The sequence below is a fragment of the Strongylocentrotus purpuratus genome, unplaced genomic scaffold, assembly GCF_000002235.5.
Source record: "Strongylocentrotus purpuratus isolate Spur 01 unplaced genomic scaffold, Spur_5.0 spur5_scaffold_4, whole genome shotgun sequence".
Classification (NCBI taxonomy): Eukaryota; Metazoa; Echinodermata; class Echinoidea; order Camarodonta; family Strongylocentrotidae; genus Strongylocentrotus; species Strongylocentrotus purpuratus.
In genome coordinates, this window is record NW_022145610.1 from 3824340 (window position 1) to 3846845 (window position 22506).

At 37.9% G+C, this 22506-nt stretch overlaps 3 protein-coding genes across 3 annotated transcripts; 2 read left to right on the top strand and 1 right to left on the bottom strand.

Annotated features, from left to right (window-relative positions):
• Nucleotides 1-629: 629 nt before the first annotated feature.
• LOC580024 (laminin subunit gamma-1) lies at nt 630-12966 on the top strand. Its single transcript, XM_011672970.2, has 8 exons — nt 630-736; nt 2726-3066; nt 4244-4545; nt 5288-5418; nt 7424-7599; nt 9125-9313; nt 9963-10080; nt 11001-12966. The coding sequence occupies exons 1-8, from the start codon at nt 687-689 to the stop codon at nt 11005-11007; spliced, it is 1314 nt and encodes a 437-aa protein (XP_011671272.2). The 5' UTR covers nt 630-686; the 3' UTR covers nt 11008-12966.
• A 5715-nt stretch (nt 12967-18681) lies between these two features.
• On the bottom strand, nt 18682-21179 carry LOC579911 (microsomal glutathione S-transferase 1-like). Its single transcript, XM_780002.5, has 3 exons — nt 20949-21179; nt 20182-20270; nt 18682-19155 (listed from the first exon to the last, which is right to left on the bottom strand). Exons 1-3 carry the CDS (start codon nt 21060-21062, stop codon nt 18906-18908), a joined length of 453 nt encoding a protein of 150 aa, XP_785095.3. The 5' UTR covers nt 21063-21179; the 3' UTR covers nt 18682-18905.
• A 712-nt stretch (nt 21180-21891) lies between these two features.
• LOC115929270 (gibberellin-regulated protein 14-like) lies at nt 21892-22506 on the top strand. The gene has a single exon (XM_030997961.1). The coding sequence runs from the start codon at nt 21892-21894 to the stop codon at nt 22504-22506; it is 615 nt and encodes a 204-aa protein (XP_030853821.1).

Sequence of the window (22506 nt, forward strand, 5' to 3'; positions counted from 1 at the left end):
CAGATATCATAATCTCTATGGTAATAGCACAATGATCTGGACACCTGGATTTCGCCTCCTTACTATATTCTTAATTATTTCATGTACTGATCTCTCTGTTTACCATTATTTACCATTATTACCGAAAATGAGAAGGATGTATTTTGTAAATATCAATTTTATGTTATTTACTTATTTAATCATAGTAACTCAAAACAATATTTCAGTTACCCATTAGTATTGTCTATAATCATGTTTGGATTACATAATTTGTCATTTTCATGTTCACGCATTTCATATTGTGACAAGATTACTGAAATTGCCTAATACGTTGATTTCTTCTTTTTTTTAGAATGCCTTTGTGATCAAGTTCGAGGCAAGTACTCGTAAAACTGGAATAGAGATTATTGAGTTGAAGACCAAATGTAATTGAAGAAGTTTTTTCTGAGAGTGTAGACGTTCTCATTATTTAGAGGTCATATGGTTAATTTTTCTTCCGGTCTAGGAAGTACACAATGAAAAATAATGAAAAATCGAAGACACCCGCAAAAAGCAAAGAGAATAGAAGAAAAAAGTCCGTCATGGTTGACTTGAAAAGTTGAAGTGTTCGTGAGCGCTATACCGTTCGCCTCTTATCGCGTCAATTCAATCCCCTATCTAGTAACTTTGCTGGTATTCAATTTGATGGATAAATACGAGTGTTCTGAATGCTAACTTTAATCAAACTTTGGAGTGAGTTTCAGAGGGTTGTCAAAAGGTGAGTCGCATGTAAACTTTAAGAGTCAATAATAAGCTACTGAGTTTAAGAACCTGCAATAACCCGTGCTTCATGTTAGGTATCACTAAATAAGTTCCAGTTTTTCTATTTAATAATCAATATTTGATACTACGTAGCACTCGTATATCCACTACGCAGGGTGCTCAAGGCGCTCAAACATTACGAGAAAGCAGCTAGAAACCCCCATTTCAACACTAAATTTTAGTTTTATCTTTTTTTTGCAGATTTCATATATTTACTAATTTATTTATATTTAATTGATACAGAAAACTTTCATCGGTTTGGGGATAATCATGTAATGTAATTTTGAAGTTTCTACCAACCTTGAATTTTCTGGGCGCCGTACGATAAACTGGTCTACGATTTTTCGTGCGATTTGGGGGACATTGTAGGAGGCTACGGGCTGCAATGTTTGTGTTTACATTATCTACGAGCATCATGCCATTTCTTGTGTTGGCCCCCGGTGGCAAGCCGGGACAAATCGATACAGAGGCTGCTTGGAGATTGTACGGAAATCGTTGCAATTTCAGTGCAGCTTCCGTGCAGAGGTTGCGCGGAGAAGGCGCGGTGACCGTGCAGCCGCCGTGCCGTTATTGAGCGTTTTTTGCCACCATGTTTACCGAAAAACGATTGTGCAATGCCATCTACGACATGTCTACAGGCTAGGGCATACAATTTTTCAAATCTGTGTAACTCTCGCGAAACAAAAAAAGACCGTGAAGCCCGTTAATCCGTACGAATATCTCAGGGTCACCATAGGGCGTATTCCTTTCTTCACAGGCCGTACGGGTCGCCGTGATATTATAACGCGGAGTTATAACTGTTTTCATTTCTAGGTTCGCTGTAGCGATTATACACACCGTATGTCGTAGAGCGGTTCCTCGGCGATCGTATGTCGGGCGTACGGTAGCCTTACGTTTTATATACTGCAGGGGTGAAGCGATAGCCTCAGTCTGGCCGCAGGGTCGCCGTATGGCCCCCCTTCGGCCGCCTTGTGGGCACATTGCGGCTACCTTGCGTCTGCCTTAGTAGTTGACAAAAAGCTACGGCCCCGCAGGGACGCACTAAGGCGACCGTGCGTCATCACTTCGAAGGCCGTACGGCAGTCGCAGATTTTCTGTTTACACAAAGTCAAAATACGCCGTGCGGCTACCCTAACATATGTGACCGCTACCGTGTGTGACCGTGGGAATGCTGCGGCGGTCCTAGAATTGCTATTGGCCATATATATATATATATTAGACCGCACGGTCGCAGCTGCAAATATGATCTAGTTATAATCGCAGGCCAAATGTAATCCAGGCATTACCAGAGAGCCTAAGAGGCCGAGGTCTAGCATAGGGGTACGCCCACATGTCTCGCCCGAATACACAAGGGTAGCTTATGCGATTTGTTCCTGTGGCAGGTGGATTAAGGGTAGTGCAATGTTTTGGTATGGGGTCATGAATTTGGTTCAGATGTGCTATTCTCGTTTGGAAATTATGTAACAGAACTGCATATTCTGGGATTTTCAGGGTCGCAGCTACCATGGAATGGCCTTAGGCGCTATTTGAAATTTACCGGTATCACCGGTAAATTTTTGATTATTCAATTTCTCGAAAGCAGAAGTGTTTTAGGGGCAAGATTTTCTAGTGCTTATAATACATCCACAGGGACATCCAAATATATCAAAATTGTAAAGATTTACTATCGATCCATTTTTCAAAATTTCCCAAAACTGTGCATCACCTTTAACCAATGCACTTCTACAAGGCATGAAGTATAACCGTGTACCTTGTGCCTTGTACCTTGTACCTTGTGGTCGACTCTTCCGAAAGATCCGCTAAGAACTATAACTGGGAGTGTAACTTGGCGTGACGAGAGTATAAATTTGTGTATTTCAGGGGTTATGCTATTTGGTTTAATTTTTGGAGTTGCAGATTTGAAGACTGTGTTGTTTAATAGTTTAACTTCCTTGGAACTATACAGAGTCATCATGAAGCTTTTCCTGCTTGTTCTTGGTACGATGACACTCTGTCGTGCCAACGGAAATTCTATACCTTGCTATGACGATCTATCCAGGCCTCAAAGATGCGTTCCCGAGTTCGAAAATGCAGCTTTCAACTTGAGCGTAGAGGCGACGAATACCTGCGGAGAATACCGCGACACCCAGTACTGTAGTGGGCAGTGCTATAACTGCCAGAGCGGCTCGCATCCCGCTCGATACCTTACAGATTTTCACAGTGAGGAAGGGATGACTAGATGGCAGAGTGAAACGATGTATGAAGATATTCAGTATCCAAACTCAGTCAATCTCACCATACATCTAGGTATGTACCAGTATTTTCTGCCTTTAACATTTAAAAAAGAGAAGAAAAAAGAGGGTGAAAAAAGAGAGGGGAAAAAAGCACAAGATCTCAGAATATGCAGATGTGATATATGTATTCCAAACGGTAATAGCAAATCGGTCGACTTTAGTCAAATAACATTGTTTTATAGCTTAATTATATATATTGACCTTGAGAGGGCGCTATACAACATATAGAGTTTATTATTTACAATTTCATCACTTTAGGACTCGATTTCAACCGCGACAACGATCACTGAATATTGTAGGATTGCATATGCTTCCCTTATGTTCATTTGAACCAAATTCATGACCCCATACCAAAACTTTGTATTACCTTTAATGTAAGCAATAAAGTAATTTGTTATAGTGGGTAGATGCAAAGTATTTTAGCCTCGTGAATAATCAACAAAACAAAAAAACAGTATACGCCATAGCTTCAACGTAGTTTACAGGCTCACATCTTGACCTTCATCGGCAATATCTGTGCATCCCCCTTAAACAAATATTTGCCCATTATGCAACCCGGAGGTGATGCAGATTATTTAGTACGCTAGATTATTTCTCTTTCATGGGGCGGGGTATATATACATGATTAAAAACATTAGAGAATAGAGAAGTGAGAACCATTTTCTGCTACAAAATTGACATTACTGTCAGAGAAGAGGTCTTGATAATCTTTGTTTTGTATATATTTGTTTTCCCATTAATGTTGTTTTTTGTTGATTTCTCTAATTTCTCGATGTTATAAATGTCATGGTTGGTGCCCCAACCCCAATGTTGTATTCAAACTTCTTTAGGGACTCCTATCCCGATGTTTTTATATTTCCATGAATTAAATTGTAAATGTATTTTTATGGATGAAATAAATTGTATTGAATTGAATTGAAATCGAATTGAATTCTATGCATGTTGGTCAAGCCAAAGTTGGATATTCCTGGAGAAAAAGTAACTTTGATAGGAAAAACTAAATTTCTCTCACCCACAATGCGCAATATCCTCATAAACCGGTGAAGCAAAAGTCTGTTCAAAACCTAAAACGACAACTGAATGTGTTTCAGTTTTCACTTCTACGCATACTTTACATGATTATGTAATGCGTATTTATTGATACTAATATATAATGGTTCAATCATGATTGTCTTCTTTTATCTTTCCAGGTAAATCCTTCGAGATCACTTACATTCGGCTGCAATTTTACTCCCCACGGCCGGAGAGTTTTGCCATCTTTAAGCGTACGTGTCAGGACTGTCCTTGGATACCCTACCAGTATTACAGCGGCTCATGTGACTCCACCTACAACCTCCCAGATAGCGAATACGTCAGCTACAATGACCCAACGATGGCGCTTTGCACCAGCAGATTCAGCGACCTGTCGCCACTCACGGGAGGAACTATTGCTTTCAGTACGCTGCAAAATAGACCAGGTGCATGGAGTTTTGATAACAATGCCGTTTTACAGGTAAATTTGAGGTTCATTGGCTTCACCGTAACTGCTTGAATTTATCAAAACCATTTTTTATATTCACTGAAAAACTTGTATTGAATCCAGATTACTTCCGGACCAATAGATCTGTACCCTCTAATTCTGCTCGCGTTCATAATCACAACGGCGAGACGCTTTTTGTGGGTCATTACACATACATTAACAACCATCTTGATGATAGCCTCCTTTGTTGTTCAGATGGATTTCAAGATCTCTTTGTATCTCAAAAGCAAAGATATGTACACTTTCTCTGCTCAAACTCCACACATTGATATATGCTCTGTGCATAAATCCTCGTTGGTATTGTGAACTGATGTATCTTCAGGGCTGAACTCTATGCATACATATATGTGATATCAGTCAGCAACATTAGTCACCATCCTCGTGATCATATTTAGACATTGTAAAAGACCGGTTTAGTAATATAGATTCAAATGTATGGATGTTTCTTTCCTGGGGACCTATTGATGAGTTATATCATTAACCTGATATTAATGATTGAACTACAATGCTTTAAATCCAGTCCGCATTCATTACTTAGTGTTACGTCAGGCAAGTCCCGACATACTTTCAGGTTTTCAAGAATAAACTTTGTTTTAAAAAGTATGCATACAATTTGAATATGTTTGTAAACCGTCTAATACCCACGGCCATTTTTTTCCTCCAAGGCAATTAATTGTTGTCATTTTTCATACATCTGTTCTTTTTTTCTTTACAGGATTGGGTGACAGCTACGGATATTCTGGTTATGCTGACGAGATTAAACACTTTTGGAGATGAAGTTTTTGAGGAACGAAAGGTTTTACGATCATACTTCTATGCCATCACAGATTTCTCTATTGGTGGAAGGTAAAAGTTTCTTCATTGCGTTGTACTAAAATGAAGAAATGAACTTAGAAACCAAGGTATCATTTCATGAAAATCTTCATACGAACAAGTTTGCTGACAACTTGTGTGCAGGCATGCTTGTGTGTATTCGGTTTTTACAGACGTGTATCAATCAGATATGATTATTTACGTCTGGGGTCTGACCTTTAAACGTCACCATCCGACAGACGTGACTCAGATTCGAACCTGCGTCCTCGTCTGAATCAGTTTGTATCTTCCATTGTTAGCTGGATTACAGGCGCACGCCACAACGCCTAGTCAACCCAATTAAGTTCTTGTATTAAATCTAACACGTTACAATGGGGTTTCGGTGAACTTATACTTATGACTGTTTTGTGAAGCGGTTCCCACATGTTTTTAGATTAATCTGTATTATAACAGCGTAGTGATCTGCACGGTTCACATGCATATAGTGATAATGTACAATGATACTATATATTATAAAGAATAGAAAAAAAAAGGAACTAATATTAGATTCATTATGCATATACATGTATTTCTTTTAAGACACCAACCGGCACATAAAAACCAATTTGCATTTGCATTTTCAATTGTTGTCTCGCCTGCATAGCAAAACGAGACATATGCGCCGCTTTTCCGGTGGCAGCGGCGATGACGGTGGCGGCGTAAACATAAAAAACTTAACCTAAGAATTTGTAATATCATTTTGGAAGTATAAGTTCTTATTCAATGAAACTTGGACTAAAAGGTTATCAAGTATCCCAATCATGTGAGTAGAATTTCAGGTCACAAAGTCGAGTTCAATATATTCTCTCTTTGCAAAGCATATTCTTACAGACTAGTAGCCCCATTGCTACAGGGATAACATGTAGTCAACAAGCTTTTTGTAAAGAATAATAAGAGAAAGTAATAATTATTGCAAAGAGGTGACTCCGTCGTTCAGGGAATACATAAACATGAACAACACATGCCTTTAAAAATAGAAGGTTCTTTTTAGAGAATGATGAGAAACAGGAATTACTTGGTTGACATTTGTTTGATATTCACTCCATGCAAAAGTATACTCTGGCAAACAGGTGTCTTGATAGTTACACGGAATAGTTCCTGTGTTTGATTCCACTATATCTGCATCATCATGATGTAAACACAGGGAACTTATAGATCATTGTACAGGATAACATATACAGTTAAATATGAAATGATTCGAACCCTTACAAAGTCTTGTCATTTTCTAAGTAGATGAAAAACTAATTTGGCCCGATTTATATTTCTTGAGAAGGTGACATATCAAAGCTTACATCTACAAGTATTCAACAAACTTCTTAATTAAACCAATTCACCTTTCATTCTTGAGTTACAAATACAGAAAAAACATCAAATGTACAAGAGATATGAATGATTTTGTTGTTGACTGTATATTGTATTTGTGAAATTCATGATAAAAATTTCTGTACAATATACCAACCTTGCAGGCTTACAGCTACTCCACTGTGTTTGAAATTGAGTATTTTTTTTAATTTTTAGTAGTGTCCGATCATTTACAAATATATTAGGGCAGGTTCGTGGTATAGGTTTGATAAAAGAGAAATGATATGATAAATGTAGGTCTGTTGTGATATGATTCAATAAAATATTCGGTATCATTTCACTTACTTGTAACACTTTACTTTGCCAACTAGTGTGTGTAGCATGAAAAATGACTCTTTTGCTGTACTTTTTATTCTTATTTCATCTACTGGTTAAACACAAATGTATTATCTTAGGGATAAGCACTGTTTTAACTAGTGTGGACTTTGCTTTAGTATTACGTTTGATTAATGCATAAAAGTGGGAATACACAATACATGTAATTTCATGTACATTTTATATTGTCAGGTCGGGTGTACATTCAATCGTAACACTAGACAGTGCATTGAAGCACCTAATAATACCTTTAGCCATCTTGTACATTTATGTCAGTGTGAATGCAACAATTGATGATTTTATGTTTATTTCATGTTCTCAGGTGTAAATGCAACGGTCACGCCAGCCAATGCGTGGAAGCACCCAACGATCCTTACAACCGTCTTGTATGTCAGTGCGAACACAACACAGCAGGGCCAGACTGTGGCGAATGTCTCCCTCTGTACAATGACAGGAAGTGGACGAGAGCCACTGCTGGGAACGCAAATGAATGCATGAGTATGTACAGAGTAACTTCATCAGTCCTCCACTCAAATTAAATTGGCATCATTTTGGGCCGTATTCGAATGATACAGAGAGCGCGATAATCACTTTGCATAAGTAAGGGTGAGCATGTTATTTGTACTTAAAGATAAAAGTTGAGTCCTGGTCATGCGATTGCATTGTGAAAGAAATGATGTGGAATCGAAGAGAAAAAAAGTTGATCATGTAGCATAAAAGTAATGGTGTGTAGGGCAAGAAGACTGGTCCTGTCTTTGTAAGAGTAACAAGCTCTGTACACACAAATGTGGTATAAAAATGAGGCCCACATTTCTAGGCTGTTGCATGTCATATTTTGAATAGAAAGGCATTTAAAGAGCCATGCTTTTCAGGGAGCATTTTTCTCTGATGTTTTTCCACACTTGCATAAAATTAATGAAAACGCTCACAAATCATTTTTTACCTCTCCCTAGCCTTTAAACAAGGCCACATGTCTGATAGACGCCGAACGACGAAAAAGAGACTAATCGCGAAAACCTGAGTGAACGCCAGTGCAAGAATCACAGCCAAGTAGCCTTTATCAATGCAGGTTGGATTTCTTATGTTAACCTTTGTTTCCGACTGGAATTCTCTACCGAAATGGTAGCGTCCAATCAGCGAACGTTTCCTCGCACGACGTCAGCATATAGTATCCATCACACACACACACACACACACACACACACAGAGAGTAAACTCTACGTAGTACGGACCTTTTCAGGGACCTACTATGAACTATTACGTACGTGCTAAGACCACTGACCTCTACATGGAATGAATCACGAACGAAACTAACTGGGAGATCGCCGTTCTGATTGGTCAATAAATCCAAAGTTGGCGTATTGGCATGCTAATATGTATCTATGAATAATTCATGCGGAGCAGTGATATCTACATTGCAAAAGGTCTCGTGACTGTCGTCACTCGGTCGCGCGTTCACCCCAAGTATCTAGACTCATCTCAGCCGCTTAGCCAGAGTCACGAGGCCTTGTCAAAAGGCTAACCTCTCCCCAGAACTCAACTTTCTCTTTAAATGTAAAGGTAATAAAGCTTGATGTAAGGTTGAATGTTTTTCTAGCTTGCTGTCTTCTTCAGTCTTGCAACATTACAAATAAAACAAAATACAATTTAAAACAAATCAAGGCAAACACATCAGGGTATAGATAATGTAAGAGACTGCCACGCAAGCCTTTGGTGTGATCTCACGCTGAATGGCACAGGCTCTGGTGAAAACTCCTTGGTTAACTTCTAATCCTAATAAGATTCATAAATTTAGGAGGTGCGATGGCTCAGTGGTTTTGTAACCGGGATGTCCCTGGTTAAAAACCATGTTGATGTACTTGTGTCATTGGTAAGGCATTAATCCTCATTACCAAGTCTCTCGAAGGACTAAAAGCCGTCAGTCCCCTGGTCGCTTTAATTAGCATTATCAAAATATCATAATTGTACATAAAAAATATTCCATATTGGATCAATGTTTAACCTTGTTTTTCTTCTTTCACAGGATGTAACTGCAACTCACACGCTGACCGTTGCTTCTTTGATGAAGAGCTTTACAACCGAACAGGATCCGGTGGTCACTGCATGGAGTGCCGCAATGACACTTCTGGCGTCAGCTGTGAGCATTGCCGTGACAACTACTTCAGGACTTCTCCAGATGCTCGATGCCAGCCTTGTAACTGTGACCAAACAGGTAAGGATTAGTTATCAATGTGAAAGGGGTTAAACATGTAAGTTACTTCAAGAACTATCTCAAAATGAAGCTAATCTATAAGAAATATAATTTCATAAGTAAAATTGTTTTGTTTTACTAAGAAAAGGGATACGTATCTGGACATCATTTTGATTTGAATTAAATCCGATATATTTCAGAGAATGGGTCAGTGAAATTTTTTAGAATATTAAAGTTATGTATGTCAATTTTTTAAGATCATAAGTCCTAACACAAATTGATAACTGCATAATTTCCTTTGCAGGCTACTTTCAACTTATTTTGGGGTAAAAAAAAAGATTAAACAGCCTACTTCTTGAGTTTCCATGAAGTGATATATTTATTTCATATAGGAGAGTCTGTATTACATGCTTTAATGGCATATTTTTAATTTTGAAATGGGAGAAAATAGCAAATTTAAAGTACATGTATGTGTTGTTCATTTTTACTCTGATTATGAAATGGTAAAGTCTATTTTGACACAAATCAAGAGTGAAACTATGGACTCGTGAATGCACAGAAGTAAGCCGATAAAGCATTGGACAGACGAATTTATATTAAATTGATAAGTTATATATGGAGAAACTAAAATTGAAGCTATTTCCCTTCCATGTCTTCCCTCCCCATGTAGGATCATTGAACCAGCAGTGTGATAGCTCAGGACGATGCCAGTGTAAGGTAGGAGTCGGAGGAGAGGGATGTAACCAGTGTCTTCCTAACTACTATGACTTCGGTGAAGATGGATGCAGGTAAGTCCTTCGGATATGAAGCAGAGTGCTATGTACCAAAGTCATTTAGAGCACATCGACAATTCAAAAATTATTCACACCATTGTTTTTAATGGTTAGTAGCACGTTTATAGTTTTGGCAAGGCCCGCTTAGATTTTTGTTGATGATTTTAGTTGATACATAATGAGATATTGACAACTTCCTCTACCTTTTAAAAGCAGTATTAAGCAAATGAGAGGTGAAAAATAATTCTCTATGTAGCCGAGGATGTTAATTCTTTTGTAATCTAAATAGTTTAATCCTGTACCATCGCTTTTTGTGCGTGAGTGTGAATTATATGAATCGCTGTGGTAACACTGTGATGTGAGTGAGTTGTTGGCACATATGTGGTGGAGTAAAAAGACAAAGTATCATATTCAAAATACTGTATTTTTCACCGACATGTAAAGAATATGAGATAGTACCATTTGGATAGTACTCTCTAGATCAAGAGAATTTAAGATTAACCTTGTTTGTGATGAAAAAATGCTCTCCATAGTTGCCAGTAGGAAGGTGACCGAGTACATAAAGGGGCGGGGCAAGCTGTATTTTACCTGAAAATGTGTGTACGTGGGTTTGTTATTTGTATACATTTTAGGAAGCTCCATGGAAGAAAATTCTCTAGAGACAAGTTACTGCGATATTCTTGATGTAACTCTTTACTTGCTTTGATCAAGTAATAGGACAAACAGTAGATAGCCACGACTGACTGGATAGGTATCATACACTCCAACCAAAATGGCAGTCTGGGCTTCTGATCCATTAGAGTAAAATGTTAATGAACTAGTACTGCACGTTATTGTAGGACTTTAAATTGCATGTATTTTTGACATTCTGCGTTAGGCAGCTTTCTCAGCCATGAAGACTGTTATAAGGAATATTTTCTCAATTAAATTCACAGGCCTTAGTCTTGTCAGCGGACTGATAATTGCGCTTCACAGCATCACCCTTTGCAGTCCTGTCGCTACCAATCTTCTCCTGGAGTCTTTAACCTAGCTGCTAGCAACCACCCTGGAGAAAGAGAAAATAATAATGCATCTCTCCACAGAAAAAAGATTATAATAACAATATCAATATTTAAAACGCTATCTAAGATTTTTGTCATTTATTATAAACTTTCTTCTATTCATGTTGGAGATAGAGAAACTGATATATAAGATCATTTCCCTATCTTTGTTGCATTTGAGCATCTTACGAAGGCAAGTAAAACAAACAACAACAAGTCTGTGTTTCGTACTTTCAGAAATTATGATATTAATGAATTTCATGATGATCTAGGTAAAATTGATGGGAAGAATTTAATGATATCAATTAAATATCCGTTGCATCATTTGTAATGTTCCCAAGAATATACTTGTTTTATTATATAAGGCTTTCATACAGCCTCACCTCTTGTATGGAGTATAAGTATGAGGGGGCACTTACAAAATAAATTTAAATTGTATATATTTAAGTCAAAATATGATAATGCGAGCAATTACATTCTGTCCATTTAGATCAGACTCCAAACCTCATTTTCAAAGTCTACAAATATTAAACATTTTTAAGCTTCATGAACTTCTATCAACATTTATGCATGATTTGGTAAAAGGTGTATTACCAAACTCTTTAGTCGACTATTGTCAGATGATACACCACATATATGCAACAAGAAGAAAAGAAAGTGGATTACTCTATCAACCCAAATGTAAAACAACGCAAGGACAATTTTGTATTTCGTTTGTAGGAATTCTCTTTTCAGAGACACCTTTCCCCTACCTTAAATGACGTGGACTCAACCCCACATCCCCCTTCGTTTTACTTTATAGATTATAGCTGCCCTTAAGCTTTTACAGGATTTATGCATGTACGAACATGTGCATGATTTTATTCTTTTAATGCTTCCTTTTCATTTCATGAACAGAGTGATGATTGTATTTGCTCAAATATTTGTTATCTTTCATTATATTGCTTTAGCACTTAAACTTTGTAAACTTAAATGTAAAATGGTGGCAGGATACTGTATTATTATTTGTGCATATAATAGAAGTTTATTCCAAAATGCACTACATGTACATCCATAAATCCAAGTTCTCACTGAGAAAAACATGATTTTTTAATTACCATAGTTAGCAATGTCAGTTTGGAATGATACTTTGGCTGATTATACTATTGTATGATACAAGTACCAACGCCAATCCTTAAAAAAAATCAAAGACTGCACAAATATTTTTCATGAATTTATGTTTTTTAATTTTTGTGGATCTAGTACCTTTTAGAACCAAATTGGATGTAGTACTTTTTTGGAACCGAAAATCATGCATATTGTATGCAAGTTATAATGCATGACTTGAATAGATATAGTACATTTTGGAACCGAACCACGTTTAAATGCCAGTTTTAAAACTTTTTGTGGAAATTCAGCTTTTCGAAAGTGTCAGTTTATAAGGCCTCGGAAATTGTGTTCATTAATGCAACAAAACAAAAATCTAACAAAAATCTATTTTAATTTAAAAAAATGGATGTAGTTCCTTTTAGAACCGAGCTATTCAATATGTAAATAAAAAACAAACAAATTTTACATTCATATTCTTTTTTTAATTAGAAAACCTTGTCAAAGAATGGAACTATGCTCGACTATTACTTGGGCCAGCTTCTAGTTCTCATAAACTACTTCACGGTTCACCTATGTATTAGTAATACACGTTGTTACGTGTATATCTGTTGTACATTTAATATAATGCCGATCTATGTCTAAATATTGGTCTAAAACCATTACTGTTCAATCAAAATTACTCTGTTGTTATGTATACATGTATCCTTATCATGCTTTGCAGGGTATGATTGTTTATATACTGTCATTATTGCGATCTGTTGTTGTTGATAATAAATTCAAAATTCAAATTCAATATGTTAAAAGAATTCTTGGTTTCGTTGCCATGCATGAATGATTTCAGAAAAAAAGGATAGATTCTCTGCAACAATGGTACTGACTGTATTATATCAGCAAACTTGCACATCTAACCCCCCCCCCCCCCCTCCCCACAAGACTATATTTCAGTCCATTGACGAGATGTACATCACTTGCTGAAGCGACAATTGCTCCTCTGTAAATAACTACTTTAACCCAAGTCCTAAATTCAACCTGGACTGTGACGTAATACTATACCTAACTCTAACCCTAATCCTAAACCTAATCTAAAACCCAAATGTGACCTAAGCCTTATACTTTTGATGAAATAAAGCTGGGAGCAATGTTTACCGTAGCAAATGTCGGATAACCTCATAGACCAAAAAAGGAAACAAAGTCCTGCCAGGAAGTATGTATCTTCAGGTTTCTACAGAACTTCCAATTTAGTGTTAACTTCCAAACTTTTCAAGGTAATAATTATAACGCTATTAAACATTAACGTAATAGTCTATCCATTTACAGAGGTGGATTTTTTTCTCACTTCTGCAGAAACAGATGCGCACTTAAGCATTGAATAGGTCATGTGACGCCAGTGGCGTACGCAGGAAATTTTCAAGGAGGAAGGAGGGTGTGTGAAAATTTGAAAATTTGAAAATCCGACCAAAATTGGGTGTAGGGGGCAGGGGAAGGGATAGGGGGTAGTGAGCAATATATATATTTTTATGCCCCCCCCCCCCGAAATTTAAAAATTGCGCCGATCGATATTTCGCTCAGTGGGGGGGGGGGGGGGAGCATTAATTTTTTTAAACTCCACACCCCCCCCCCCTTTGCGCCCCCCCCCAAAAAAAAAATTGAGGGAGGGGTTAAACCCCAAAACGCCCCCTCCCCCTGTGTGACGCAATGCATTGCAACCCGTTTCCCAACGTGAACAATGGCTTTGATGAAAACATTTTCATTCCAGTTGTTACAGCATGACGATTTTACTAATTAATCCTTTTAATTGCAGCCCAGGTCTGTTGTAGGCCACGATCAACACCCGTTGGTGACCAAACACCTGAATACCATTATTACATTGATCCAAATGACACTCACTATAACATCAGCATCCAAATATTTCACTATAATACATTTTCTAGAATTGACCAAATACCGTGAAGGTAGAGGTACAAGAAAACAGATTGTCAACATTCTAAACATAATAGAGAAATGCAGAGAACACAAAAATCCCTTTTTATAGATTATAGCAAAGCATTTGACTGTGTGGGCCACTCTCAATTGTGGAATACAATGGCAGAGATGGGGTTCCCAAGTCGCATCATCGAACTGATCAAAAACCTCTATCATGACCAAGAAGCAACAGTGAGAACCAGTAACGGCAATACTGAGTGGTTTGGAATTGGCAGTGGAGTCCACGGAGCTGCCCCGACTTACATGTTATCACATTAATACAAACTATTCCGCTTAACACAGATAAAAAGTCGCTCTGTCAAGATTTTTTTCGACGCCATATCCTCACTCTCTTCATTCCTCTCATCAACGAACACACAAGAATATCAAACACCTCCACTACACTCATCGATAACATTTTCTCTAACTATGAAGCCCAATTTTCACAAGGAATACTTTGTTCGGACATCGGGGATCCCTTCCTAGTGTTTTCACACCTCCCCAGTGGCGTACCTGGGGTACTCCGTCAGGGGGGGCAAGCGACCGAAACAAACAAAAAAGGCGATGCTAATTTTCACTTCTGGCGAGCGAGCGAGCAAAAAAAAATCTTTAAGTAACGTTTGGTATATAAACTGGTATTGTTGCAAGTTGGGGTGGGAACATTCACTTGTTAGCGACGTTAATTTCATTTTTTTGCAAACGAGTGTAGCGAGCAAGAAAAAAAATCACTTCTTTTTTAATAATTGCCACTTAAACTTGGTTCGATTGTCCCATGCAGGGCGCGGGAACAATATTGTGTTTAGGGTGATTTTATACCCATTTTAGCTAGCGAGCGAAAATATATCTTTCTCTCAATGAATTGCTATATAAAATTTGTTTCATTGTTGCAGGTAGGGGCGGGCACAATCGTGTTTAAGGCAATGTCAATCCCATTTTGGCGGGCAGGCAACCCCCTACATTTCTCTTTTTAATGATATTGTAGCAGGTTAGTGGTGGGCACATAATTCCACGAGCTATAGCGAGCGTAGCGAGCGAAAAAAAAAATCACTTTTCTTTTATAGGGAAAATATGGTACATAAAACTTGGGTTCATTGTTCCATGTCAGGGACGTGATTATTAAAAGCGGTGTTATTTCTATTTTGGCGAGCGAGCGTAGCGAGCGAGCAAAAAAAATCACTTCTCTAATTTTACAGGGAAAATATGGTATATAAACTTGGGTCATTGTTCCAGGTCAGGGACATGATTATTAAAAGCGGTGTTATTTCTATTTTGGCGAGCGAGCGTAGCGAGCGAGCAAAATTTTTGTAATGATAATTGGTTCATAAATTTCAGATTTTTTTGTTGCAGGGCAGGGCTTACACAATCATGTCTAAGGTGATGTTAATTCCGTTTTGGCGAGCACGAGCACACCAAAACTTCTTTGAATAACGTTTGGTACATATGGTTGTTGCAGGTTGGGGCGGGCACGTTAGTGGTGTCAATTCCATTTTGGCGAGCGAGCGTAGCGAGCAAGCAAAAAAAAAATTCTCTTTTAATAGAAATTAATAAATAAACTTGTTTTTATTGGTGCAGGTCAGGATGGACGCAATCGTTTAACGCGATTCAATTCCTTTTTGGCGAGAGGGCGAAAAAACTTCCATTTTTAATGATATTGTTGCAGGTCAAGGGTAGGCACAATTGTTTCCAAAACAATGTCTATTCATTTTATTCGCGAGCGAGAAAAATGAATTAGTCTCTTTTAGTAACATTTGGTACATATATTGTGTGTTATTGTTGCCATGGTTGCAGGTCGGGGCCCGTCGGGGCAGGCACAATTGTATTCTAGGCAATACTAATCCTTTTCTTTTTTCAGGGGGACGAGCAAGTGAAAACATTTAATACAAACTAGGCTAGCAAGCAGTTCGCGCCAGCGAAGAGTTTCAAATTTGTTATATCACTTATATTTTCCTATTTTCATTTGTTTTAATTTTTCAGGGCCGTATGCGGAATATTTTTCTGGTGGGGGAGGGGGAAAGATGCGTTAAAAGTTTTCGAAGAAACTCAAAAGCAAAAGGAGTGAAGGGATTTCGAGCGACCGAACTGGTCATGAGGGTACTTTTGCATTTTCAAAAGTAGAAGGATTTGGTATAGGCCTACACTACATTTTCAGGAAAAAAAACTGTACGTTTTCAAAATATCTGGGGTCAACTGCCCCCCCCCCCCTGGTGCGTACGGCCATGGTCTTTTTTTTTTTTTTAATTTCCTCATTTTTATTCCTTTCCTTTTCTTTTCCCTTTTTCTTCCTTTTCTCTTCCTTTTCCTTTTTTCTTTCCTTTTTTTCCTTTTTTCTTTTTCTTTCCTTTTCCTTTCTTTTCTTTTCTTTCCCCTTTTTCTTTTTTCCCCTGGAGCCCGTCAGGGGGGGCACTCTGCCCCCCTGCCCCCCCCCATAGGTACGCCAGTGCACCTCCCTGTTACAAAACTTAACAAAAACTCCCACCATCGCGCACCAGAAAAAACAGAAGAAAACATGAACAAATTCAAACATAGTTTAGAAATTGTAGATTGGTCGAATGTATTACGCCGCCACAATTCTCATGAAGCATTTGAAGTGCTTCTCGAAGTGTTCATGTCATTATACAACAGCGGCATACCTATTCAGCACAGCTCTTGCACTACACAATACAACAAGAGACTATTCTACACATATCAAACAAATGCACGTATTAAACCAAAATAAACATAGATACCAAAGCTACAAAAACAGCGTTACCAGCATTTACGACTTATCAAGATTTCTCCCACTAATTTGAAACACATGATCTTAAATTCCCATGGACAATTATCAACAATGCGCTTAAAAAAACTCACATAAACAAGGCCAAAGTTATACCCGTGTTGAAAAAAACTGATACCTATGATCGATGAAACTATACACCCATACCTCCATACACATCGTTTTCTAAAGTATCAGAAAGAATTGTTAATACACGGACCTTCAAATTAATACACGACCCCAACATATTCAACGGATTAAATTACAGCTTCCAGAAAAAGCACACAACAGCTCATGCTATGCTTATACTTATTAATAAAGTTGTCAAAGCAATTGATAACTCTTCCTAGACTACTCCAAGGCCTGTGACACAATAAATCATGATATTCATTTGTACAAACTTGCTCATTATGGAATTAGAGGAAAGGCCGCAGAGTGGTACTGTAACTATTTTACAAATAGGACACAATATGCTTTTATTAATGGCTGCGAATCTCGTGCGGAAGATATCACATGTGGCGTACCACAAGGATAACACATTGGTCCCTTACTATCCATACTGTATACAACCTATTTCAAAATATCTTCTAACATGTTATCATTCAATCTATTCGTTGATGATTCTAACATGTTTTTCTCCCATCGTGATCCGATAACCCTACTAAACTTATGTTTATTTTGTGCTATATAAATATTGTATTATTATTATTATTTTAAAAACAATTCAATTCAATTCAATTCAATTCAATTCAATTCATTTATTTGGTCAACCTTCAAAATATATGCAATCAAAATAAGAAGACTTAGAAGAACACAATGATAGTTTGGTGACCCCGGAGAAAGCAGGGCTTATTAAAAGATCAATAATACTAATACAAAGGAAATCACCAGCGAACATTAATATAAACGAGGAAAAAAGAAAAGTAACTGGAATTTTTAAAGAAAAGTGAAATATGCCAACAAACAATGCTCAAGAGGATCCCATTCGTCTACTATGCTCGTTAAAGATACATGGTAACTAGTTCTGGGGAGAAAAGGGTAAGCATGAAATACATTACTAAACTGGGCACATATTCATACAAACCTTACTGCATCAAAAATTTATTGGCTTGTGATTGGTTGAGAGCTCGTCACACGACCAGAAATATTTGAACTATTTTTTAGAAAGTACTATAATAGTACTATTTGGGAGTACTATTTGGGAGTTTGAAAAAAAAATGAGATTTTTTTTTTTAATTGATTTTTTCTTTTTTTCAAATCTTAATTTAATGAAAACAAAATATTTCAAATCTTTATAGATAAAAAATGACATTTGTTTTTTTTATAATTTTTTTTTAAATATTTTTTTTTATATAAGATAATTTGTTGATGCAGGATATAAAACAAATATACCATGCCTTCTATTCGAGGTACTGGTTAAAACTATGGGCCTCGGTGACTCGGTGACAAAAGTACCATTTGCTTCGGGGCTGCGCCCCTCAGCAAATAGTACTATTGGAGTCACCTCTTGCGCATAGTTTTAACCAGAACCTCTCAAGACAGTGTATATTTATATACTAAGCCTAGTTGCCAAATAACTTTGTACAATAGCTTTAATATTTTGAGGAGTCAGTGACACAAAGGCGTAACTCCATTTTGGCCATTTTGAGAAAAAGTGGTTTATGTGTCACTGAGGACTTGGGCCTTAAGGAGTACATTCTATGTTTCACTAGCCATTGACTTCAATGGGTGTTGGTTGGAGTTAAGTCTTTGTGTTTCCTGGAAAGCCCACTGTTCTGAACATTATGATATCAAATACTCATTTTGGAAAAATATGGAGTTACGTCTTTATGTCACTGAACCCTCGAATCAATGACAACGGTTTCATGAATATGGGCCTTGGTGTACTACCTTAGGTCGACAGTCATTGCGGTCGTGCTTGAGGCGAACTAAGACAATGATGATAATTCGATTAAATGGAAGTTAAAAATCCCGAGAACAGCATACTTCACTTTTCTTTAAAAATTCCAGCTATTCATTATGATCTGCACGGCCATGGAGACGTTGACAAAGAACCCAACGAAGAATGACAGACCACGACTGGGCTGCGGCAGGGCACCGATGTACGCGATGGTATGGAGAAAGCGGGAGGCGACGAAGATACGGTAATGCCAGACGATGGTGGTGGTTGCAGCTCCAGAGGTGAGAGCGTAGAGGAGGCCGAGCGCAAAGAAAGGTACGATGTTTTCCAGGTCGTTCCGATGGCATCTAATGAAAACAGAAAGTAATTTATTTAAAACGATTTTTATCGAAATGTACATCCCCTGAAAAAAATATCCCCGCAAGTTCCTTAAGGTTGTGATATCTTGTCGCTCAGACAAAATTGCATGAATTTGATACGTTAATGCTGACAGGTACCGTCTCCCACTGTACGCTCTCCTTTTCTCTGTTTTTTGTCTTCTCTATTTTTCCTTGTATTTCTCTCTCTCTTATTCTATCTCTTCGCACCTCTTTTCTCTCTCTCACAAACGCACGCACACATCCTTACCCACACACATATCTCTCTTAATTTCTCTATCTCTCTACCTCTACATCTGTATCGGTCTCTCTCCCTCTCTCCCCTCTTTTTCTCCCTATCTCGTTCCCTCGATCAAATCCTGCTCTTGAACTTTGTGATCTGATAGCCCCTTCTCTGGATGTTTCTAAGTTTATTTACAGACAGATATTGTTATCATTAAATTAGCGTTCTGCAAATATCTGAAAACTTCAGGAGCTATTCAAGTTTAAATCCAATCCCTTGTATTTTCAACCCATACGATGAATGGTAGAAGACGTGTAAGACCATGAAATCCGAAAATGCTTCAAACAGTCATTTCGTAATTTTGTTATAAATTAATCCATGTTAATTCTCGTCTCTCCCTTTCCCTATTCCTTCTTTTCTCTCTTTTTAAAATGTGTCTCTGTTTGTCTCTCTATACCACGTGTACCCAAGGTCAAACACACTGAATTTTTTTAAAATTATTTTCTCCCAAATCAAATACATATGTACAAATCATTCTTAACAAAACTGGATACATTGTACACACGCATGAACAAACACACATAAATTCACACACAAACACACACGCACACACACACACACACACACACATCCGCTCTATCTTTGTCTCTCTTTCTCTCTCTCTCTCTCTTTCCATTCTCCTCGCCTTTCCCTGACTCACTTCAATGAGATCGCGCGCTCTCTCTCTCTCTCTCTCTTCTCTTCTTTTTTTCTCTTCTCCGTTTCTCTCTTACCTTCTGACCCTCTCGACCTCAGGATCGTCGAAAATTGGTTTCTTATCCTTCTCCTTCAGTGATCCCATATCCTCCTGGTTGGAAAATACCTGTACAATATTAATTTAGAGGAACAATAGCATTGCAGCAAGGGAACTCAGTCAGTTTTTTTTATATATATATATATACCAAGATTAGATGTACTCCTAGTAATCATCATTTCAAACATTTGATCTCAGTGAGGTATCGCAGTCTAGTGGTTGCATTCGAGTCGAGAGTATGTATCAGTTTCTATTTCACTTTCAATTTTTTCTTAGAGTGCCAGTTATCAGTCAAGATTGGATATTCCGGGTTATTGATTTCCATACGATACCTATTCCTTCAGAGGAACCATATCAGGCGTTACATCGGTTTTCATATTGTTTCATCTAATCTCTATGTGAAAAGAACCATGGTCCTACTCCGGACGCATGGCAGATCCGATATTTACAGTACTATACCAACAAAAATATGACATGTAGTATTACAAAGATGCAAGATAGCGTACTTATATAAGTTCAATGAGCTGTGGTCATTTAATGAGCTAAGTTACTCGGTTTGATTCTACTGGCATTTAATCTCGACGATGGGCTCAAGCTTTTGTTCAAAATCAGTTTCAAGAAATCTTAGGCCCAGGGACAGGTTTTATATAAATTAGTAGAATACGGAACCATTGCGTCCCATCAACATGATACTTACAATTTTATTTGGGAGCAAAAATATAAAGATCAAAAAGGCTTTCAGCTTACGTTTCTCGTATGACGAAAATATGACGTCAGAGGGGATAGTAGCATCATCTTCAGAATGACGATTGAAACATAAGTCGCAAAATAGGGCAGCTCTTCACTCTCTATCACGGCCATGTTGTTTCCTTTTCCCGGTGTTAACCAGTTTCACCACCAAACATCTGAGTAACAACAGGGTAGGCTTTCAAGCGAATGCAGGCAGATACATAGATTTACGCGCCCTCGCTCAAACGTTAATCAAGTGGACCGTTTGTATGAAGTAAAAATAGCTTATTGTTCGCCTATTATGAAAAATAGATATGCGTGTATGGAATTTGTTTTCAAAGAGGTATTTCAGGCAGTGTGTAATATTTAGAGTTGGCAGCACGCTGATATATCATCTTCGTAATGTAGTCAAGTTTAATACACAAATCTGTGTTATATTGCAATGCCCTCTGTATTTGTGTTGGAGCTGGTTTCTGTGACCACACACGCCCTATATTTATTGAGCTGCAGATCCTGACTGTTAATGGTACTCATTTTCTTCAAACTGCCTTTTTTATGTATCACTTTAATAGCAATTCCTGTCTCCTTTTCTTCTATGTTTCGTCACAATAATGATATTTATACCTATCCTACAGGACAAGCAAGTAATACAAACATATCAAATCCTATAAGGTGTTGGCTCATAAATCTATTAGACATAATGGCTCTGATGTTTGGAATTCTCTACCTACTGACATTCGAAATGTAGTGACTGTGAATTATTCAAATAGCAGTTAAGCACCTGTTATCTCAAATATGTAATTACTGTATAACATTCATTGTTGTATTTTGTTTTTAATCACTATAAGATTATCTTCCTAATTTCTAATAATAGAACCTTACAATACACACCATTACTTATATGCTAGATGATCGACCTTTTCTGATCGATTCCACAACGTTTCTTTCACAATCCAATCGCATGACCATCACCATCACTACGGCCCCAACCCTCACACCACCTCTACCATCATCATCACTACGACTACCAACCCTCACACCACCTCTACCATCATCATCACTACAACCACCAACCCTCACATCACCTCTACCATCATCATCACTACGACCACAAACCCTCACACCACCTCTACCATCACCATCACTACAACCACCAACCCTCACATCACCTCTACCATCATCATCACTACGACCACAAACCCTAACACCACCTCTACCATCTTCATCACTACAACCATTGACCCTCACATCACCTCTACCATCATCATCACTACGACCACAAACCCTAACACCACCTCTACCATCTTCATCACTACAACCATCGACCCTCACATCACCTCTACCATCACCATCACTACAACCACCAACCCTCACATCACCTCTACCACCATCATCACTACGACCACCAACCCTCACACCACCTCTACCATCATCATCACTACGACCACCAACCCTCACACCACCTCCACCATCATCATCATTACGACCACTATACCCCTCACACCACCTCTACCATCATCATCACTACGACCACCAACCCTCACACCACCTCTACCATCATCAACACTATGACTAA